This window comes from Sarcophilus harrisii, chromosome 3 (genome assembly GCF_902635505.1).
Source record: "Sarcophilus harrisii chromosome 3, mSarHar1.11, whole genome shotgun sequence".
NCBI lineage: Eukaryota > Metazoa > Chordata > Mammalia > Dasyuromorphia > Dasyuridae > Sarcophilus > Sarcophilus harrisii.
In genome coordinates, this window is record NC_045428.1 from 176323224 (window position 1) to 176343272 (window position 20049).

General features: G+C 32.7%; 1 protein-coding gene across 2 annotated transcripts in view; it reads left to right on the forward strand.

Moving 5' to 3' along the window:
- The first annotated feature begins 990 nt into the window (after positions 1-990).
- Positions 991-20049, forward strand: part of MFSD9 (major facilitator superfamily domain containing 9) — a 37183-nt gene continuing 18124 nt past the window's right edge. The window contains exons 1-4 of one of the 2 annotated variants that reach the window (XM_023500446.2): positions 995-1026; positions 12220-12247; positions 13139-13226; positions 15728-15771. In XM_023500446.2, the coding sequence (XP_023356214.1) occupies positions 13157-13226; positions 15728-15771 (114 nt within the window). In that variant the 5' untranslated portion in view covers positions 995-1026; positions 12220-12247; positions 13139-13156. Of the gene's footprint in view, positions 1027-12219; positions 12248-13138; positions 13227-15727; positions 15772-20049 lie in introns of both variants that reach the window. The other variant, XM_023500447.2, reaches the window with a different exon arrangement.

Here is a 20049-nt window from a genome sequence, read left to right on the forward strand (position 1 = left end):
TTGATCTCATGTGTACAATAAGGTAGTGTAATTCTTGCCTCCTTAATAGGTGGATGAGGAAGGAGAGGAAAGGCGAGAGGGGCAATATTTAGAGAGAAAAATAGTTGAAAAAAAAAAAAAAACAAACAAACTAAGAGGATCACTTAACTTTTGTCAGCCTCACTTTCCACAGCTATGAAAAGGTGGTGATAACATTACCTATCTCCTAGGGTTGTTTTAGAGATAAAATAATATACTATTTGTAAAGTGTTATGTAGATTCTATATAAAGTGCACACAGTAAGTGCTTAATAAATGCTTGTTAGGTTCCTCCTTGTTTCCTGCGGCCTGCAGGCAGCGCAGGGCACTTGGCAGGGAATTCTAGCTGTAGAAAGAAGCAAGAGTCCAGGCTCCCCGCAGGACCCGCTTCAGATGTAGGATGCGCAGCGTCCCGTGGGAAGGCGGCTTTTCATTTGCTGGCGAGGGCGTTACAGTGCCAGGCGCCATGCTTTGCTGTCTTCCTGCTAGAGGCGGTATTTGCTTTGGAGGGAGAGGAGCGGAGGCAAGCTGAGCCGGCTCTTGAGCGAAAGCTTCAAAACAGACCTAGGGATCATAACTTGTCGCTCCTATCGGCCCTAAGCTCCAAGCCTTACCATCCGGGGCTAGGGGCCTTGAATGGAGTAATAGGGGTCGCTCCTATTGAGCAGAGCTTGGTAGGAGGTTCAAAGTGGCCCGCGCAGGCTTCAATACTGGCTTGGGTTTCTGCGCTACCTCTACCTGGTGGGCTTCCTGCAGGTCCGGAAGGGCGGCATGGCGGGGAGTGCGAGAAAGAAGCAGGCAGGTCGAGGAGCCTGCTGAGAGTAGGAGGAGCGCGGGGAGGGGAGGAGCCTGGCGGGGGCGTCAGTGGAGGGCCTGCGGGATCTCTCCATGCAGCTGCGGGCTAGGGCGAGGGCAGCGGTGCCAGGCCGGAGCTCGCTGCGCTTCTGCCTTTCCCTGGCAGTTCCTCCTCTACCGGCCCTTCCATCGTCCCTCCTTACCTGCCTTTAAGGTCAGCAAGTCCCAGAACTTAATGGTTCAGGAATGGTGGGAGCCTCGGGGGGCCCTGACGTTGGATTTCTGAGCTACCTACCTGTGGCCTTCTGTGAGCGGAGAGGACTGCGAACTGGTCGGGAGGAGTGAGCTGGGGGAGGGTTAGACTGAGGGTGGGCCGGGGAGGAGACGGGAGAGGACTCGCGGATCAAACTGTGCAGCATTTCGAGCAAGTGTGAGCCAGCAAGTCAGTTGACGCTCGTTTCCTTCCTGCAGTTCTCCTCTTCCTGCCTAAAATGAGCCTGTCCAGAAAGGAAAAGTCTGGAGACCTTTTCAGATGCGTTCCCTAAGAAACATCCCTAAATGGATTAAGAATGTTTGGATGCAGGTACGGAACCACAAAAAGACTATCAATGTTATAACGACACCTGCAAGAGATAGGTTTCTAGTACTGGGAACTAACTCAGAGAGCAGGTCATAGTAGGAAACCTTGCAATGGATTAATTTCAAATATAGATATAATATATAATTATAATTATACTTAGTTTACTTATGATTATATATAGAACTATGATTACCTTCAAATATATATCATATATTATATTATATTACCTAAATATATATATTTATATTTTATATTATATATTACCTTCAAATATATATATTTATATTTTATATTATATATTACTTTCAAATATATATATTTATATTATATATTACCTTCAAATATATATATTTATATATTATATTATATATTACCTTCAAATATATATATTTATATATATATATATTACCTTCAAATATATATATTTATATTATATATTACCTTCAAATATATATAATATATAATTATTATAATTATGTTATTATTATATTTATATATAACATATCACCTTCAAATATATATATTTATATATTACATTATATATATATTACCTTCAAATATATATATAATATATAATTATTATATTATGTTATTATTATATTTATATGTAATATATTACCTTCAAACATATATTTATATATTATATATATTACCTTCAAATGTATATATAATATATAATTATTATATTATAATTATATTATGTTATTATTATATTTATATATGATATGTATTACCTTCAAATATATATAATATATAATTATTATATCATAATTATATTATGTTATTATTATATTTATATATTATATTATATATTACCTTCAAATATATATAATATATAATTATTATATTATAATTATGTTATTATTATATTTATATATAACATTACCTTCAAATATATATATATTTATATATTACATTATATATATTACCTTCAAATATATATATATATATATATATATATATATTTTACCTTCAAACATATATATAATATATAATTATTATATTATGATTATATTATGTTATTATTATATTTATATATAATATATTACCTTCAAATATATATTTATATATTATATATATATTACCTTCAAATATATATATTTATATATTATATATTACCTTCAAATATATATAATATATAATTATTATATTTATATATAACATTACCTTCAAATATATATATTTATATATTACATTATATATATTACCTTCAAATATATATATTTATATATTATATATATTACCTTCAAACTATATATAATATATAATTATTATATTATGATTATATTATGTTATTATTATATTTATATGTAATATATTACCTTCAAATATATATTTATATATTATATATATTACCTTCAAATATATATTCATATATTATATTATATATATTACCTTCAAATATATACATAATATATAATTATTATATTATGATTATATTATGTTATTATTATATTTATATGTAATATATTACCTTCAAATATATATTTATATATTATATATATTACCTTCAAATATATATTCATATATATATTACCTTCAAATATATATATTTATATATTATATATTTTACCTTCAAATATATATATAATATATAATTATTATATTATAATTATATTATGTTATTATTATATTTATATATAATATGTATTAACTTCAAATATATATTTATATATTATATATATTACCTTCAAAAACATATATTTATATATTATATTATATATTACCTTCAAATATATAATATATAATTATTATATTATAATTATGTTATTATATTTATATATTATATTATATATTACCTTCAAATATATATGTTTATATATTATATTATATATATATATATTACCTTCAAATATATATATAAAATGCATAATTATTACATTATAATTATATTATATTATTATTATATTTATATATAATATATATTACCTTCAAATATATATTTATATATTATATATATTACCTTCAAATATAAATTTATATATTATATTATATATATTACCTTCAAATATATATATAAAATATATAGTTATTTTATTATAATTATATTATATTATTATTAATATTTATATATAATATATATTACCTTCAAATATATATTTATATATTACCTTCAAATATATATATTTATATATTATATTATATATATTACCTTCAAATATATATATTTATATATTATATTATATTATATATATTACCTTCAAATATATATTTATATATTATATTATATATATTACCTTCAAATATATATATTTATATATTATATTATATATATTACCTTCAAATATATATATTTATATATTATATTATATATATTACCTTCAAATATATATATAAAATATATAGTTATTATATTATAATTATATTATATTATTATTATATTTATATATATATTACCTTCAAATATATATTTATATATTATATATATTACCTTCAAATATATATTTATATATTATGTCATATATATTACCTTCAAATATATATAATTATTATATTATAATTATATTATTATATTTACATATTATATATATTACCTTCAAATATATATTTATATATTATATTATATATATTACCTTCAAATATATATATTTATATATTATATTATATATATTACCTATATATATATATATATAGCTGAAAAGCAGTACAACAATCTCCCAATCTCCCACTCCTTGAGTTCTATAAATTGATAAATTTTATGTGGCCCACGAATAATATTATAAATATCTGAATGGCCCTTAGCAGAAAAAAGGTTTCCCATCCCTAGTCTAGAAAAAATCAGGATGCTTTGAAGACCATGCATGAGATGCCTCCTGCCTATTCCCTTGTCTCTCTGTATTAGAGAACTACTTCAACCCTTGTCCCAATCAAGTCTCTGTCAGGTCTAGATTACTGCAAAAATAGCATTGTTCTCTTCTCAAGACTCTCCAGTCTATTCTACGAACTGCCACTGAAGATCAAAATTCTGAGAGAGCAGTTTGGAGTATGAAAATAAAATCACAAAGGTCTTTTTGTAGCCAAAAGGAGCAGTTTATTTCATGAAAAGCTTACAGGCTAACTAAAAGGAGGTCTAGATGGGAATTGAGAGTAAAGAAATACTACTTAAAAGTCAGAGGTAGGGAGAGAGAGAGGGGAAGCAAGGGTAGGGTCTAGAGAGTTAGGGGATTGTGAACTTGTCGAAATCAGCAAGTACATGATGGGAATCCAGGAACTAGTTATGCTAATACATGGTAATGGGGATGTTTTTATCACAAAAGATTATTATCAGGCAAGGGTATGTTCTAGGGAGGAGAGAAAATACCTCAACTTTGAAACTAAGAAGTGTTCATTATTTGGGTCCAGGTGCTAGATAGCAGCCCAGACTTTTGGATAAAGATATCGGCCCAACTCCTTTCTTTCACATACATCCTCCAAGATTATGCCATAGCATTCCCAGTACGTACATTTCTAAGGTGACTATATCATTTCCAAAGCAGGGTGACCTGGGATTTCTTGAAAAGTATTGGGAGTCTTTACTGCTATTGGGGTGTCTACTGCATCATTCCCAAAGGCTGCACCACATCATTACCACAGTAATTTTCTTTTAAGTTCAGTTATAATCATGTGACTTCCCAGCTCAATAAACTAGTGGCTTCCTATACAATAGCATCTTTACCTTTTTTTTGTATCGGAGTTCTCTCTAGCAGTATGGTAGAACTTCGCATCCTTTCTCAGAATAACATTTTTGAATATATAAAATAGAATTATAAAGGAAACTATATTGAAATAGTTATCCAAAAAAATTAAAAGTCTCAGTTAAAAACCTATGTCTTAAAATATAAACTTCTTTGTTTAGTTTTTAAAAATCTAAAAACAACTAGCATCCATATTAGATAGAACTCTTTCTTCTATAATACGCATTCCAGTCAGTTATCTTTGTACCTCATTGAAGACATTCCTATATCCTTCCAGGCCTTTGCACTGTCCTTCCCCCATGTAGAATATACTGCATCCTTAATCTTTCCCATCTCACTCTTCCCTAAGACAAACCTCAGGTATCAATTTCTGCATAAAGTTTTTCTTGATCCATTCATACTAAGCCCAGTGTTAGGAAAACTTCTTGTGTTTAAATATGGCCTCAACACTTAAATAGATATATGACTCTAGGCATGTAAAATGAACTAGAGAAGGAAATAACAAACCATTACACTATTTTTGTCAAGAAAACCCCTAAAGGGGTCAAAAAAGGTTAGTCACTTGATTGTTTAAAGAAATGTTTATTGAGTGCCTCATATCTACAAGGCAGTGTCTAAAACAAAGATAAGGTACTGCTCTTGTCTTAAAAGGATTTACTTGAAATCTGGTAGACAATTTGCAGATTAAATCTGAAGGCTGATAACAATCTTCCTCAGGATGCTCTTTGCCAGCTTTGTTTCTGCTTTTCTATACTTTTTATGCCATGAAATTGCTGTGGAAAGTGCTGGAGAAGGGTTAGGAAAAAGCTGATTACTGTCTGTTTGTTTGTAGCACAAAGTTATGTACCCCTGGGGGAATATGTCATAGCCAGAAGATAATCCCATATCTGGTCTGAAAATTTGCTATTTAGGGCCTCTTCCTTTTCCCATCTTTGTTATGATTCCTTTTTTTCTCCCTTTCCTCACTGTAGTATATTCATTTAAGTTCCTCATTCCCTTCCACTAACCCAGAAAAAATTGATTTGTGATAAGATTATGTGAAGATCGTGTATTTTAAAATCAGCACAAGACAGGAATTCAGGTTAGGGGAAAATCGTCAGTCTTTATTCTCAGTGAAGAAAGATCGGAGGTGGAAGAGAATGGGCGATAGCAATGTGTGCAGCTGAGTCAAGAAGCTAGCTCAACCAGCAGCTCGGAGTCTCGAATCCAGGCCCAATCTCTCCCAGCTTCTCTTCCTGTCTCTCTCTCTGCCTCCACCCACCAAAATCGTCATTTCCTATACAACACATCAGGACTTGCAGGGAGAGTGGGCAGGGACCATTCTTTATCCAATCATGTATATTAATAGAGTATAGCCCAATTACTAGTTAGCCTCACATACTTGGGACCTCAGTGCATCAACTCAAGCCTCAGCCTATTACAAGATTATCTGCTTTTCTCTCTGATAGGATGGTTAAAAGTGGGAGTAGTTACAATGCAGTTTTTTTTTTTTTAATCTTGAAAATATTGGAGCTGACTTGAGCCCCTTCCTAATCTGAGCAATACATTAATAATAAGTAATATATTATATTGTTCCATCAGCATTATGTAACCAGGATTGATATGATTCATAATGCACCTTATAATGATTTAATTTTGAGTTTGAGTTGAAGATGTTAAATTTGAGTTTTAATGAGTAATGAAGGAACAAAAGTTCATCAATAGTACTAGTTCATGTTTACTTAAAGTTCATGTTACAAATTCATAAGCTTGACTTATGAAAATGACTTTATTTGAAACAAATCATTGTAATACATCACACGAGTTATCTCCATTCTGCAAAATTGAAGTTCAAAGAATTAATTGATTTACCTAAAATCACAGAGTAATTAATTCAGTCAGGGCTTGAACTAAGGTTTCCAAATGCAAATTGAGTTCTCTTTCCAAAGAGCAAGAACTTCATAACATCTATAAATTGTTATTTCATCTTTGAATATTTAAGAAAATTTAATTGCCTAAACACTCAAATAGCATTTTAAGTCCACTGGAGCATGTTCACATAAATTTTGGGAATTTAAGAGTGTTAGGTTAAAAAAGAAATGGGATGGAATATACTATTAGTGCTGGGTGGAGTGCTTTTATGGAATGCTATATTGGTAGTCAAGATGGCTTTGAGTTTTTTAAAGTACCACAAGATTAGTTTTGTTCAATTCTCTCTTGGCAGAATGAAGAATAATGTATAGCAATGCAAAAAGCAGATTTAGTCTGTTAATAGGTATAAGCCCACACTAGGAATAATATATAAGGCATTGGGAATTTAAGAATTTGGGGATAATTCAGCCATAAATTCATTTTCTTAATGTTCAAGGATGAAGTTGCCAACCTGTAGATTATCTCAACAGAGAATATTCTAGGGTCCAAGAAGATAATTCACTCATCTAAGATCACACATTCTTTTTTCTTTCCTCCCTCCCTCTCTCCCTTCCTTCCTTCCTCCCTTCCCTCCTTTCCTTCCTTTCCTTCCTTCCTTCCTCCCTCCCTCCCTTCCTTGCTTCCCTTCTTCCTTCCTCCCTCCTTCTTCCCTTCTTCCTTTCTCCCTCCCTCCTTCCTTCCGCTCTCCCTCCTTCCTTCCCCCCTCTTTCCTTCCTCCCTTCCTCCTTCCTTCCTTCCTTCCTCCCTTCCTCCCTTCCTCCTTCCTTCCTTTCTTCCTCCCTCCCTCTCTCCTTCCTTCCTCCTTCCTTCCCTCCTCCTTCTTCCTGCCTCCTTCTTCCTCCCTACTTCTTTCCTCCCTCCTTCCTTCCTCCCTTCCTTTCTTCCTACCTCCTTCCTTCCTTCCTTTCTTCCTCCCTCCTTCCTTCCTTCCTTTCTTCCTCCCTCCTTCCTTCCTTCCTTTCTCCCTCCCTCCTCCCTCCTTCCTCCCTCCCTCCTCCCTCCCTCCTTCTTTCCTCCCTCCCTCCTTCCTCCCTCCCTCCTTCTTTCCTCCCTCCTTCCTTCCTCCCTCCTTCTTCCTTCCTCTCTCCTTCCTTCCTCCCTACTTATTTCCTCCCTCCTTCCTTCCTTCCTTCCTCCTTCCCTCCTTTCTTCCTCCTTCCTTCCTTTCTCCTTCCCTCCTTCCTTCCTTCCTCTCTCCTTCCTTCCTTCTCTCCTTTCTTCCTCCTTCCTTCCTTCCTCCCTTCTTCCTTCTTTCTTTCCTTCCTTCCATCGTTCCTTCCTTCCTATAGCAAACGTAGCATATTGTTATTTGTCTAAAACCATTGGAATCAGTGCTGTCCTAGAGTTCCTTTACAAGAAACATAATATGAGTTAGGAAAGCTCCCAGTCTTTAAGAACTAAGTTTTACTTCTCTGTGTGTGTCAGTTAGATATGCACATTCATTTTTTACATATTTCCATATGAATCATGTTGGAAGAGAAAAATCTGAACAAAAGGGAAAAACCAAAAGAAAAAGAAAGTGGAAATAGTATGCATTGATCCACATTCAGTCTCCATAGATAGTGTTACCCATTCAAAATTTATTGGAATGGCCTTGGATCATATCATACTTGATCATCACATAATTTTATTGCTGTGTACAATGTTTTCCTGGTTCTGCTTGCTTCATTCATCAGTTCATGTAAATCTTTCTAAAATCAGACTATTCATCAATTTTTAGAGAACAGTAATACTCTATTACTTTCATATATCATAACTTATTCAGTCATTGCCCAATTTGTGGGCATCTACTCATTTCCCAATTCTTTCCATCACAAAAAGAGTGGCTACAAACATTTTTTGCATATGTGGATTCATTTCCCTCTGATGATTTCTTTAGCTTACAAACCCAGTAGTGGACTGCAGCATCAAAGGATGTGCATAGTTTTATAGCCTGTTGGGCATAGTTCCAAATAGATCAGTTCACAACTCCACCAGCAGTGCATTAGTGTCTCAATTTTCTTTTTTCTTCCTTTTTTAAATAATTATAACTTTTTATTGACAGAACCCTTGTCAGGGTAATTTTTTACAACATTATCCCTTGCACTCACTTCTGTTCCGATTTTTCCCCTCCCTCCCTCCACCCCCTCCCTCAGATGACAAGCAGTCCTATACATGTTAAATAGGTCACAGTATATCCTAGATGCAATATATGTCTGCAGAACTGAACAGTTCTCTTGTTGCACAGGAAGAATTGGATTCAGAAGGTAAAAATAACCCAGGAAGTAAAACAAAAATGCAAGCAGTTTACATTTATTTCCCAGTGTTCTTTCTTTGGGTGTAGCTGCTTCTGTCCATCATTGATCAATTGAAACTGAGTTAGATCTTCTCTTTGTTGAAGAAATCCACTTCCATCAGAATATATCCTCATACAGTATTGTTGTTGAAGTGTATAATGATCTCCTGATTCTTCTCATTTCCCTTAGCATCAGTTCATGTAAGTCTCTCCAAGCTTCTCTGGATTCATTCTGCTGGTCATTTCTTACAGAACAATAATATTCCATAACATTCATATACCACAATTTACCCAACCATTCTCCAATTGGTGGGCATCCATTCATTTTCCAGTTTCTAGCCACTACAAACAGTGTTGCCACAAACATTTTGGCACATACAGGTCCCTTTCCCTTCTTTAGTATCTCTTTGGGGTATAAGCCCAGTAGTGTGTCTCAATTTTCTCCCCTATTCCCTCCAACATTTATCATCATCTTTTCCTGTTATTTTAGCCAGTCTTGTAGATGTGAGATGATACCTCAGAGTTGTTTTAATTCGCATTGCTGTAATCAATAGTAATTTAGAGCATTTTATTTCATATGACTAGTGATAGCTTTAATTTCTTCACCTGAAAACTCTGTTCATATCTTTGACCATTTATCAATTGAGGAATGTATTCTTACAAATTTTGAGAAATACAATTTTAGAAATAAGGCCTTTGTCAGAAACTTTGGCTATAAAAATTGTTTTTTAGCTTTATGTTTCTGTTTCTTGACTGCACTGGTTTTGTTTGTGTAAAAACTTTTTAATTTAATGTAATCATAATTATCCATTTTGCATTTCATAGTGTTTGCTATTTCTTGTTTGGTCATAAATCCCTCCTTTCTCCAGAGTTCTGGTAGGTAAACTATCTCTTGTTCTCATAATTTCCTTATAATATCATCCTTTCCGCTTAACTCATTGACCCATTTTGACCTTATTTTGGTATGTGGAGTGAAATGTAGGTCTATTTTGATTTTTTGACACGTAATTTTCCCAACAATTTTTGGGAATGTGTCCAGCTTCTTTCTCTCCATTACAAATAATCTTGCTCATAGTTTTAGATAAATGCTGCTTATCATTTTAAGTAAAACTCCCTTTATTCTTGTACTCTCTAGTATTTTTAATAGGAATTGATGCTGTATTTTGTCAAAAGCTTTTTCTGAATCTATTGAGATTATCATATGATTTCTGCTAGTTTTGTTTTTGATATTGCCAATTATGGCAATAGTTTTCCTGATATTGAACCAGCCCTACATTTCTGATATAAATCCCATTTGGTCGTAGTGAATTATCCTGCTGAAATGTTGTTGTAATATCTTTGCTAATATTTTATTTAAAATTTTGCATCAATATTCATTAGGGAAATTGGTCTGTAATTTTCTTTCTTGCTTTTGGCTCTTCCTAGTTTAAGTATCAGTTTCATATTTGTGTCATGAAAAGAATTTGGCAGGAATCCTTCTTTGCCTATTTTTCCTAATAATTTATATAGTATTGGAATTAATTGTTCTTTAAATGTTTGTAGAATTCACTTGTAAATACATCTGATCTTGGAGATTTTTTTCTTAGGAAGTTCATTGATGAATTGTTCAATTTCTTTTTCTAAAATGGGACTATTCAAGTACTTTATTTCCTCTTTGGCTAATCTAGGTAATTTATATTGAGGTAAATACTCTTCCATTTCAATTATATTGTCAGATTTATTGTCAAACCGTTGGATAAAGTAGCTCCTAATTATTGCTTTAATTAGTTTTTCATTGGTGGTAAATTCACCCTTTTCATTTTTGTTTGTTTGTTTGCTTGCTGAGACAATTGGGGTTAAGTGACTTGTCCAGGTTCACACAGGTTCACTTCTCTACCTAGCTGCACCACCCTTTTCACTTTTGATGCTGATTAACTTCTTTTCGTTTTTCTAATCAAATTAACCAAAGGTTTATCTATTTTGTTGTTGTTTTTTTTCATAAAACCAACCCTTTTATTAGTTTAAAAGTTTTCTTACTTTAAATTTTATTAATCTCTCTTTTGATTTTTCAGAATTTCCAATTTGATATTTAATTTGGGGTAGGGTGTTCATTTGTTCTTTTTCTAGTTTTAATTGCATGTCTAATTCATTGATGATCTCTTTTTTTTTCTTTTTAATGTAAGTATTTATTGATATAAAATTTTACCTAAGAACTGCTTTGGCTGTATCCCATAAGTTTTGGTATGTTGTCTCAGAATTGTCATTGTCTTTTAATTATTGATAGTTTCTTTGATTTGTTATTTTACCCACTTATTCTTTAGAATTATATTATTTAATCTCCAATTGGTTTTTGGATCATGACCTGGAATACCATATTCTGGAAGGCAAAGGATCTAGGATAACAATTAAGAATCATCCATTTGAAGCCCAAGCTTTTTGTGCTGCTTTGAGCCTTGGCTTTGAGCATAGGGTCTTCTTGTGTTTTGTCTTGTTCACAGCACTGGGGGTAGCCTTACCTAATCCTACCTGTTGTTCCCTGGGCTGGCAATTTGTCTTCTGCATTGGGATTGGAAGCTGCCTTACTGATCTGCTTTGCCACTATTAAGGTCTGGGTTGCTGATCCGCTGTGATCAAGATTTTCCCACTGGCTTTTCCAAATATTATTTGAGCTGGGAGAGCTTGAGCAGCTTCTTGACTTCACTCTGCCATCTTAGTTCCACCTCCAAACCTTTTCCAAGGTCACACATTCTTGAAGCTATCCTCTTAATCCAAATAATTAACCCAGATCCCTTCATTTGCCATGGGCAGAATGTTGTGTAGCTTAAGGATGTGTTGCTATATTTTGAACACAGGTTCCTCTCTCTGACACTTATTAGCTCTTTAATCTGGATTCTTTAACCTTGAGTAAGTGATTTATCATCTTTGAGATCCAATTTCCTTTCCTGTTACATAGAAATGATAACAATAACTATCTTCACTATTTTACAGCATTGTTGTGAAGAATAAATGAGAGAAGGTATGCTTTATAAATTTTAAAATGCTATTTAATGTCCATTATTATTTGGGGTTCAAAATTAAGTGGGAATTATTTTTTATTCTATAAGAAGACTTCTCAGTTTCAATTGTTATGACTATTTTTCAGTAAGAAAGTAGAGAAGATTTATTATACAAATGCTACACTTGGCCACTCACAAAGGGAACAGGTAGTCTGAAATGACATGCGGGTATAGGTAGACAGACCTTACATTAAAATATGAAATATCTTTCTAAGGAAGGAGTGTTTGGTTGTAAATATCCTTATTTAATAGTAGAGCTGGCACAGTCTTTCATGGGGTGATAGTTCTTAATGGTGAATACTTTATTCCTGAAATCTTCAAATTAATACTTCATGCCTAAAAGAGTTGCAAAACTTGGTTACTTCAGGGTACAGGATCATCTTTACATAGTTCAATCTAATATCCCCTCATTTATTTTATACTCTTTTTTTGTGAGAAAAAAAAAGACATAAGTGGAAACAGGGAGACTCTGCTTGTATTTCCTTTCCGTTTTTATTATAAACTGTATGTTAATGGGATATCTTTTTTGAAATATTTTTAAAAATACATTCCCAGTGAATGATGGTGGCATTCTATGTTTGTGAAATAAGAAAACTAAAAGGAGCTAAAGGTCATGTGAATTATAGGACATAGTAAATTTGTCACTTACAAATCACAAATCTGATGAATGATGTTAGTGGAATCTCAAAAGAGTAAGTGAAAATTGGACATTTTGTTTAGAAACTCTATGTGTTTATTGTTTAAGGAATAAAAAGGGAAGGAACTTAATCTAGGATAGGATCCACAATTCCAAAGCCTCTCAGATTATAACAATCATATAATTAATGAAAGTCTGCTATGTTTTCTTTTAGGATTTTTTTGGTGTAAGCATGGTAGTTCCTTTATTAAGTGTTCATATCAAATCCCTTGGAGCAAGCCCAACTACTGCAGGAGTAGTAGGTAAGTGAATTAAGTTAGTAAACTAAAAACAAGTGTAGGCTATGAATCATTGCTACTCATCAGCTAACTAGCAAAAATGTATTATCCTGGAGTAAATTTGTCCTGTCTTTGGTAGCTAAGCTTTTCCTTCATTAAATATGTGCAGTTTGTAGAGCTGTGTCTTCAATTGAACAATGCAGCTCAACATATACTGTATTGTAGATAGAGCATTTTGTTAGACCTTAGAAAAGGTACCAAGTTTAGATTTTTGATCCCTGTCCTCAATTTTTCAGTTTAGGGGAGAGTTAAGGCACATATATGGGGAAGGTTAGGAATTGTACCTATGATTTCACTGATAGGAAGATTATTACTGGGTAATTAAAAAGAACAAGCATTTATTAAGTGCTCACTATGTGCCAGATACTGTCACAACTATTTCATTTAATCCTTACAATAATCCATTTTATAGTCAAGGAAACTGAAACAGAAAGTAATTGATACTTGACCAGGGTTATTTATCTGATAAGTGTCCTTGACAGTACTATTGAGGTCCTATTAAAAATATAATTGTGTGGTAGTAAATGGTAACAGGTAAAGCCCTTGAATGCCAGGCTATAGATTTTGAGCTTTATTTAGTAATTAATAGAAATCTACTGATGATTTCTGAGCAGTGACATGAGAAGACATAGAATGGTACTGGTGATGGTGGTGCTCATGCCCATGGTGCTAGTGGTGATGGTGATGATGATAATTGTGACAGAAGTATGAAGAGAGAGGAGACAAGTAGAAGCAGAAAGACCTGTTGAAAAGCTATTGCATATAGGTAGTAACAGACTCTGGAAGTAGAAACTGAAAGAAACAGAAATTCAGGTAGAATTTTTGAGACTTGGAATAAAAGTCTATTTCAATATAACCACACACTCAGAAGGTTCAGAGATAATTTGTTGAGATTAACCATCAAGAGATCCTCTTGGTTCTCCTTCCTTCTAGCTCTGAATCTAAAATATGAAAGCTCCAGTTAGAGGGAATGATCAATAGTATTAAATGCTGGGGATGGAGTAGATAAAGGAGAATGTGTACAGGCAGTTCTCAGTATGGTAAATCTGGCAATTGAGAGGTCATCTTAAAAGAGTAGTGTCAGTAGCTCATTTGGATGTAAAAGCCATTTTTCAAGGAGAAAGAATGACTGGTAGAGACGTGAACACTGCAAGTGTAAATGATTTTTTAAAAAATGTTTACCAGTGAAGGTTTAAAGAGAGGTGAGATTTTTGTTGTTGTTATTGTTTTCTTTTTAATATGCAGAATTAAGATTTTTCTAAAAACAATTGGAAAAGAGCCATGTAGTCACTGTGATTAAAGATGAAAGAGAGAAGAAAAGACTGCTGAAGCAATCTTATATAGGAGACTAGAGAGAATAGAACAAAGAGCAGAGACAAGATTTGACCTTAGTGAAAAGTAGAGTTATATATTTGTGATTTCTGAACTTATGATACTCTGAATAAATTTAAAGAGTAGATACCATAGGGCTTTACAATCTAATATAGATGACAAGACAGAGATGCTATTTTCAGAAATGTGTATATTGAGTGATTGTAGTAGTGGGGTGAAGGGATGTAAAATGATTAAAGTAGTTAGAGCTGGTTGTCTGTCTGTTTCCTCAGTATGTATCTCTTTTGATACAGAGTATTTGTTTATTGGGTTTATCCCATATAGAAAGTTTTTCTTAACTCTTCTGTTTCCAGATCCCTATCAGCCCTTGTATCTATCCTCACTTTAAACTATCTTACAAATCTTTAGGTCTTTATATAGAGAACTAGGTGTGGAAATGTCCAGCTCCCAAAATTCAACTAGTCCGAATCACAATTAATGCGAGGATGTTAAGTTGGAAGAAGGAAACCTCTACACATAAGGGAAATACAGACCCTCAACTTCATCCACACACACTACCCCTAGCCAGAAATAAATAAATAAATAAATGAAATGTCCTTCATTTCAGAATCATGAAATAGGTTAATATAGCAATAATCTTACTAAGGAGAATATATCTACAATTAGGAAAAGAGGCTGATGGTATCAATAATGGTTACTGGGGCAGTATAGAAAATTCATTTTTTTTTTTTTTTTAATCTCATACATTGCCATGAGAAATTCATAATGAGAAAAAAAAAAGTCTGCAAAAAAAAAAATCTTGCTTAAGTTTGCTCATTCACATAGGGATTTTTGTACATAGCCTAGCAATTCTAAAATAATTATGTATGTAGAAGAATCTTCATATTCTCCAGCATGCTTTATTCTTTCAAATTCAGGAAGAAATTGTTGCATTTCTTCAGTATCCAAGTCAAAATTTTTCCATCTCACTGTTCTAACATCACGACTTTTCCATTTTCATAATCTGAGTCCTCTATTTTTCCTTGTGCTTATCTTAAATTTTGTTCATATGCTTACTGTTGATTTCTGGCATTAAGTAATTTTTGATGAGTTCTGTCCTCTTTCATATATACTATTATTATATTTTATTTCAGGATCCCTTTATGGTGTTCTGCAGCTCTTTTCTTGCACAATAGTGGTAAGTTTAACTTTATTTGTACCATTGCATGTTTAAAATATATTGGTGTGCCTTTGATAATTAAAGACAATTGTTCATTAGTACAGTAACCTTGATGGCTATTTATGGGGTTGTTTTAATTTTTTTTTTTTTTTTTTTTTTTTTTTTTTTGGTGAGGCAGTTGGAGTTAGGTGACTCATTCTAGGGACACAGAGCTAGTAAGTGTTAAGTGTTTGAGGTTGGATTTGAACTCAGGTCCTCCCGATTTCAGGACTAGTGCTCTATTCATTGCACTATCTACCTGTTGCAAATTGGTATCTATGAAACAAAAAAAAAATCATGTTCACAAAAAAGATTAGTGATTAGTTTAATGTATTATATAAATTGTTATTTTTTAAACATCTAAATAAATTTTAAAAATCATCAGATTTTATATAGGTTCAAATTAAATACTTTGAATTATATCTTTAGAGTCAAAATCTTACTTTTGATGACTGAAGTATTAATCCAATGTCTGTGATATTCATGTATTTATATAATATGTGTATTCATAAACATAAATATATGTATGTATGTCTACATTTATGTATTACATATATATTTATATGCAGGTTTCTATTCTAGTGGCTCTCTCTGGGCAAAGGCTGTTCTTTTTGGCATTTAAAACTATCAATATATTTCTCTTCTCTGTCTCTTCATATATATATGTGTGTGTGTGTGTGTGTATATATATATATATACACACACACACACACACACACATATCAATCTAGATAGATACATATACATGAATATTTATATACACACATTTATTTAATCTCCTCTAATATTTATGGGGCAGTTATGTGTCTTGGAGGATAGATTGCCAGGCTTAGAACCAAGAAGATTCCTTTTCAAGAGTTCAAATCTGAGCTCAGATACTTACTTAGATACGGAAATACTTAGTTGTGTTGTTACACAGCTTAACTGATACAGCAATTACCTGTGTCCAGGTAACTTAATCCTGTTTGTCTCAGTTTCCTCATCTGTAAAATGAGCTGAGGAAGGAAATGGCAAACAACTCCAGCATCTTTACCAAGAAGCTACCAAATGGGGTCACAAAGAGTCAGACCCAATTGAAAAACAACTCAAAAATTTTTATTTTAACTCCTTAAGGGTAGAGACTAGTTAATTTTTGCTTTTGTTTACCTAGTAAAACAGATGCCTGATACATAATAGGCAGTTAATAAATACTTGTTGGTTGATTGATTGATCCTTTTTATATAACTTTAGAAAAAAGCCTTTGCTCAGGAATCAGCTCATTAAAGATATGTTACCAGTTGAACCAGTTAAAGGAATAGTTTAAGCAGAGTTGGATCTATCTCCCTCACATTCCAATCCATTAAAAGTGTGTATTATAATCTCCAAGTTCCATAGAAACAATAGTGTTCAAAATTAGTATACTGGACACATTATTAGAAGAGGACTTTTCTTTCTTTTTGTTTTGTTTTGTTTTGTTTTGTTTTCTTTTTCATAATTTTAACTTTTTATTGACAGAACCCATGCCTGGGTAATTTTTTACAACATTATCCCTTGCACTCACTTCTGTCTCGACTTTCCCCCTCCCTTCCTCCACCACCTCCCCGAGATGGCAAGTAGTCCTATACATGTTAAATATGTCACAGTGTATCCTAGATACAATATATGTGTGCAGAACCAAAAAGTTCTCTTGTTGCACAGAAAGAATTGGATTCAGAAGGTAAAAATAACCTGGGAAGAAAAACAAAAATGCAAACAGTTTACCAGTGTTCTTTCTTTGGGTGTAGCTGCTTCTGTCCATCATTGATCAATTGAAACTGAGTTAGATTTCTTTGTCAAAGAAATCCACTTCCATCAGAATACATCCTCATACAGTATCGTTGACGTATATAATGATCTCCTGGTTCTGCTCATTTCACTTAGCATCAGTTCATATAAGTCTCACCAAACTTCTCTGTATTCATCCTGCTGGTCATTTCTTACAGAACAATAATATTCCATAACATTCATATACCACAATTTACCCCCCATTCTCCAATTGATGGAAATCCATTCGTTTTCCAGTTTCTAGCCACTACAAACAGGCCTGCCATAAACATTTTGGCAGATACAGGTCCCTTCCCTTCTTTATGATCTCTTTGGGATATAAGCCCAGTAGAAACACTGCTGGGTCAAAGGGTATGCACAGTTTGATAAATTTTTGAGCATAGTTCCAAATTACTCTCCAGAATGGCTAGATGTATTATTCACAGTTCCACCAACAATGTATCAGTGTCCCTGTTTTCCCACATCCCCTCCAACATTCTGCATTATTTTTCCTGTTATCTTAGCCAATCTGACAGGTGTGTAGTGGTATCTCAGAGTTGTCTTAATTTGCCTTTCTCTGATTAATAATGACTTGGAGCATCTTTTCACATGGCTAGAAATAGTTTCAATTTCTTCATCTGAGAGTCTATTCATATCCTTTGACCATTATCAATTGGAGAATGGCTTGATTTCATAAAAATTAGAGTCAATTCTCTATATATTTTGGAAATGAAGCCTTTATCAGAACCTTTAATTGTAAAAATGTTTTCCCAGTTATTGCTTCCCTTCTAATCTTGTCTGCATTAGTTTTGTTTGTACAAAAACTTTTCAATTTGATATAATCAAAATTTTCTATTTTGTAATCAATAATGATCTCTAGTTCTTCTTTAGTCATAAATTCCTTCCTCTTCCACAAGTCTGAGATGTAAACTATCCTATACTAGAAGAGTACTTTTCAAATTGTTTAGTCTCATGACCACTAGCGGTCTTCATTATGTCAGAAATTAACACTCCCAACTTGCTTTAGATATGTTCACCTTTTCCACTAGATATTTGCATTTTAACATTTCTGATTAAGTTTTTCATAAACTGGGGAAATGGACAGAAATTGTCCATCAAGAGAAATATGAACATATAAAAGGAAAGTGAAAGATACAAAAAAATGATTTTGATGATCACCCTATAGAAAAATGCAATTTGTAACCTAAATTTTCCTTAGGAATTGGAGAAAAAGGTAAGGATTAATATTAGAAAAAGGAAGTTTAGATTAATTTGAAAAGAAAAATTTGATGTGCCTAAAATATACATAACTAAGCTTTTCTCTTTTGTTTCATTATATAGTAGAGGTGACCTTTGAATTTCTATTATAATTTTGCAACTTTAGCAAATAAAATTGATGATGGAGGTTGTTGAAGGCTATCCCAGGAGAGCACAAAAGCTCCATACCAGCTGGAAAAGCTTCAGGTAATGGCCTATGACAGAGTCTCTATCAGTGAGCTTAGGAGACCAGCCTAGCTAAATTTGGAAAGACACACTGCCAGAAGATTGGCCAGCAGCTGAAACTGATAAGATCATCTAAAAAGACATTTTACATCATTGAGGAAGTATCCATGGGAGTGAAGTCTTAGGACTTTTAAAATATTCATGCATGAAGCACCTTCTGAATTCTTAGACATTCCAACTGATGTGGCAAAATAATGAAATAACCATCCCTGCCTCTAATGGGATCTTAAACTCCAATATCCTTAGGCACTAGCAGTGGATATTATTTTTCTGAAAGCAGGACAGTATCTCCCTCAAGAAAGGTTAGGTGAAATTCTAAACATCTGGAAGTGGAATATGGTCTGAAGATAAGACTTTCTCATTTTAATCATTTTAACATCCCTTTTTCATTTAAATCACAAAAATTACTTTTTAAGGATTTAAAACCAAGTATTTTTTAAAATACATAGTTAGAGTTTTCCCCTAGTAAGCTATTATTACTACTTTTAAGCTTTTAACATTCTCATTGATTCTAACATTCTTTTCTGATACAAAGTTTTGTGTAAGATTTTTAGGCATGTTCTTTTGAATTCTTCCCACATGTGCCCTAAATGACTAATCAGTTTAATGAAACAGTTAGTCATTTTCAGTAAGAAGCTCCTTCTTACCAGTTTTTTGACCATTGAGTTCATTTAAAGTGGTCATTCTAGTAGACAGATTTATTGAACAGCTGTAAGTAATAGACATATTCCTAAAATAATCTGCATAAATCAATTTTTAAAATTTAATCCTATTGTAAAGGCACTAAGAAAGCTTAGCATTCAAAGAATACTTATTAATCCTTTTATAAAACAAATTTGACAACCCCTAATTTAATTTCACTGGTGAATAAATACAAATTTCTACATATTAGAGTTTAAATGAAGTGTATACATATAAAATTCATTCAGTAAGGAATTCTTCAGTGTTCTGAAAGTATTCACACATACACAC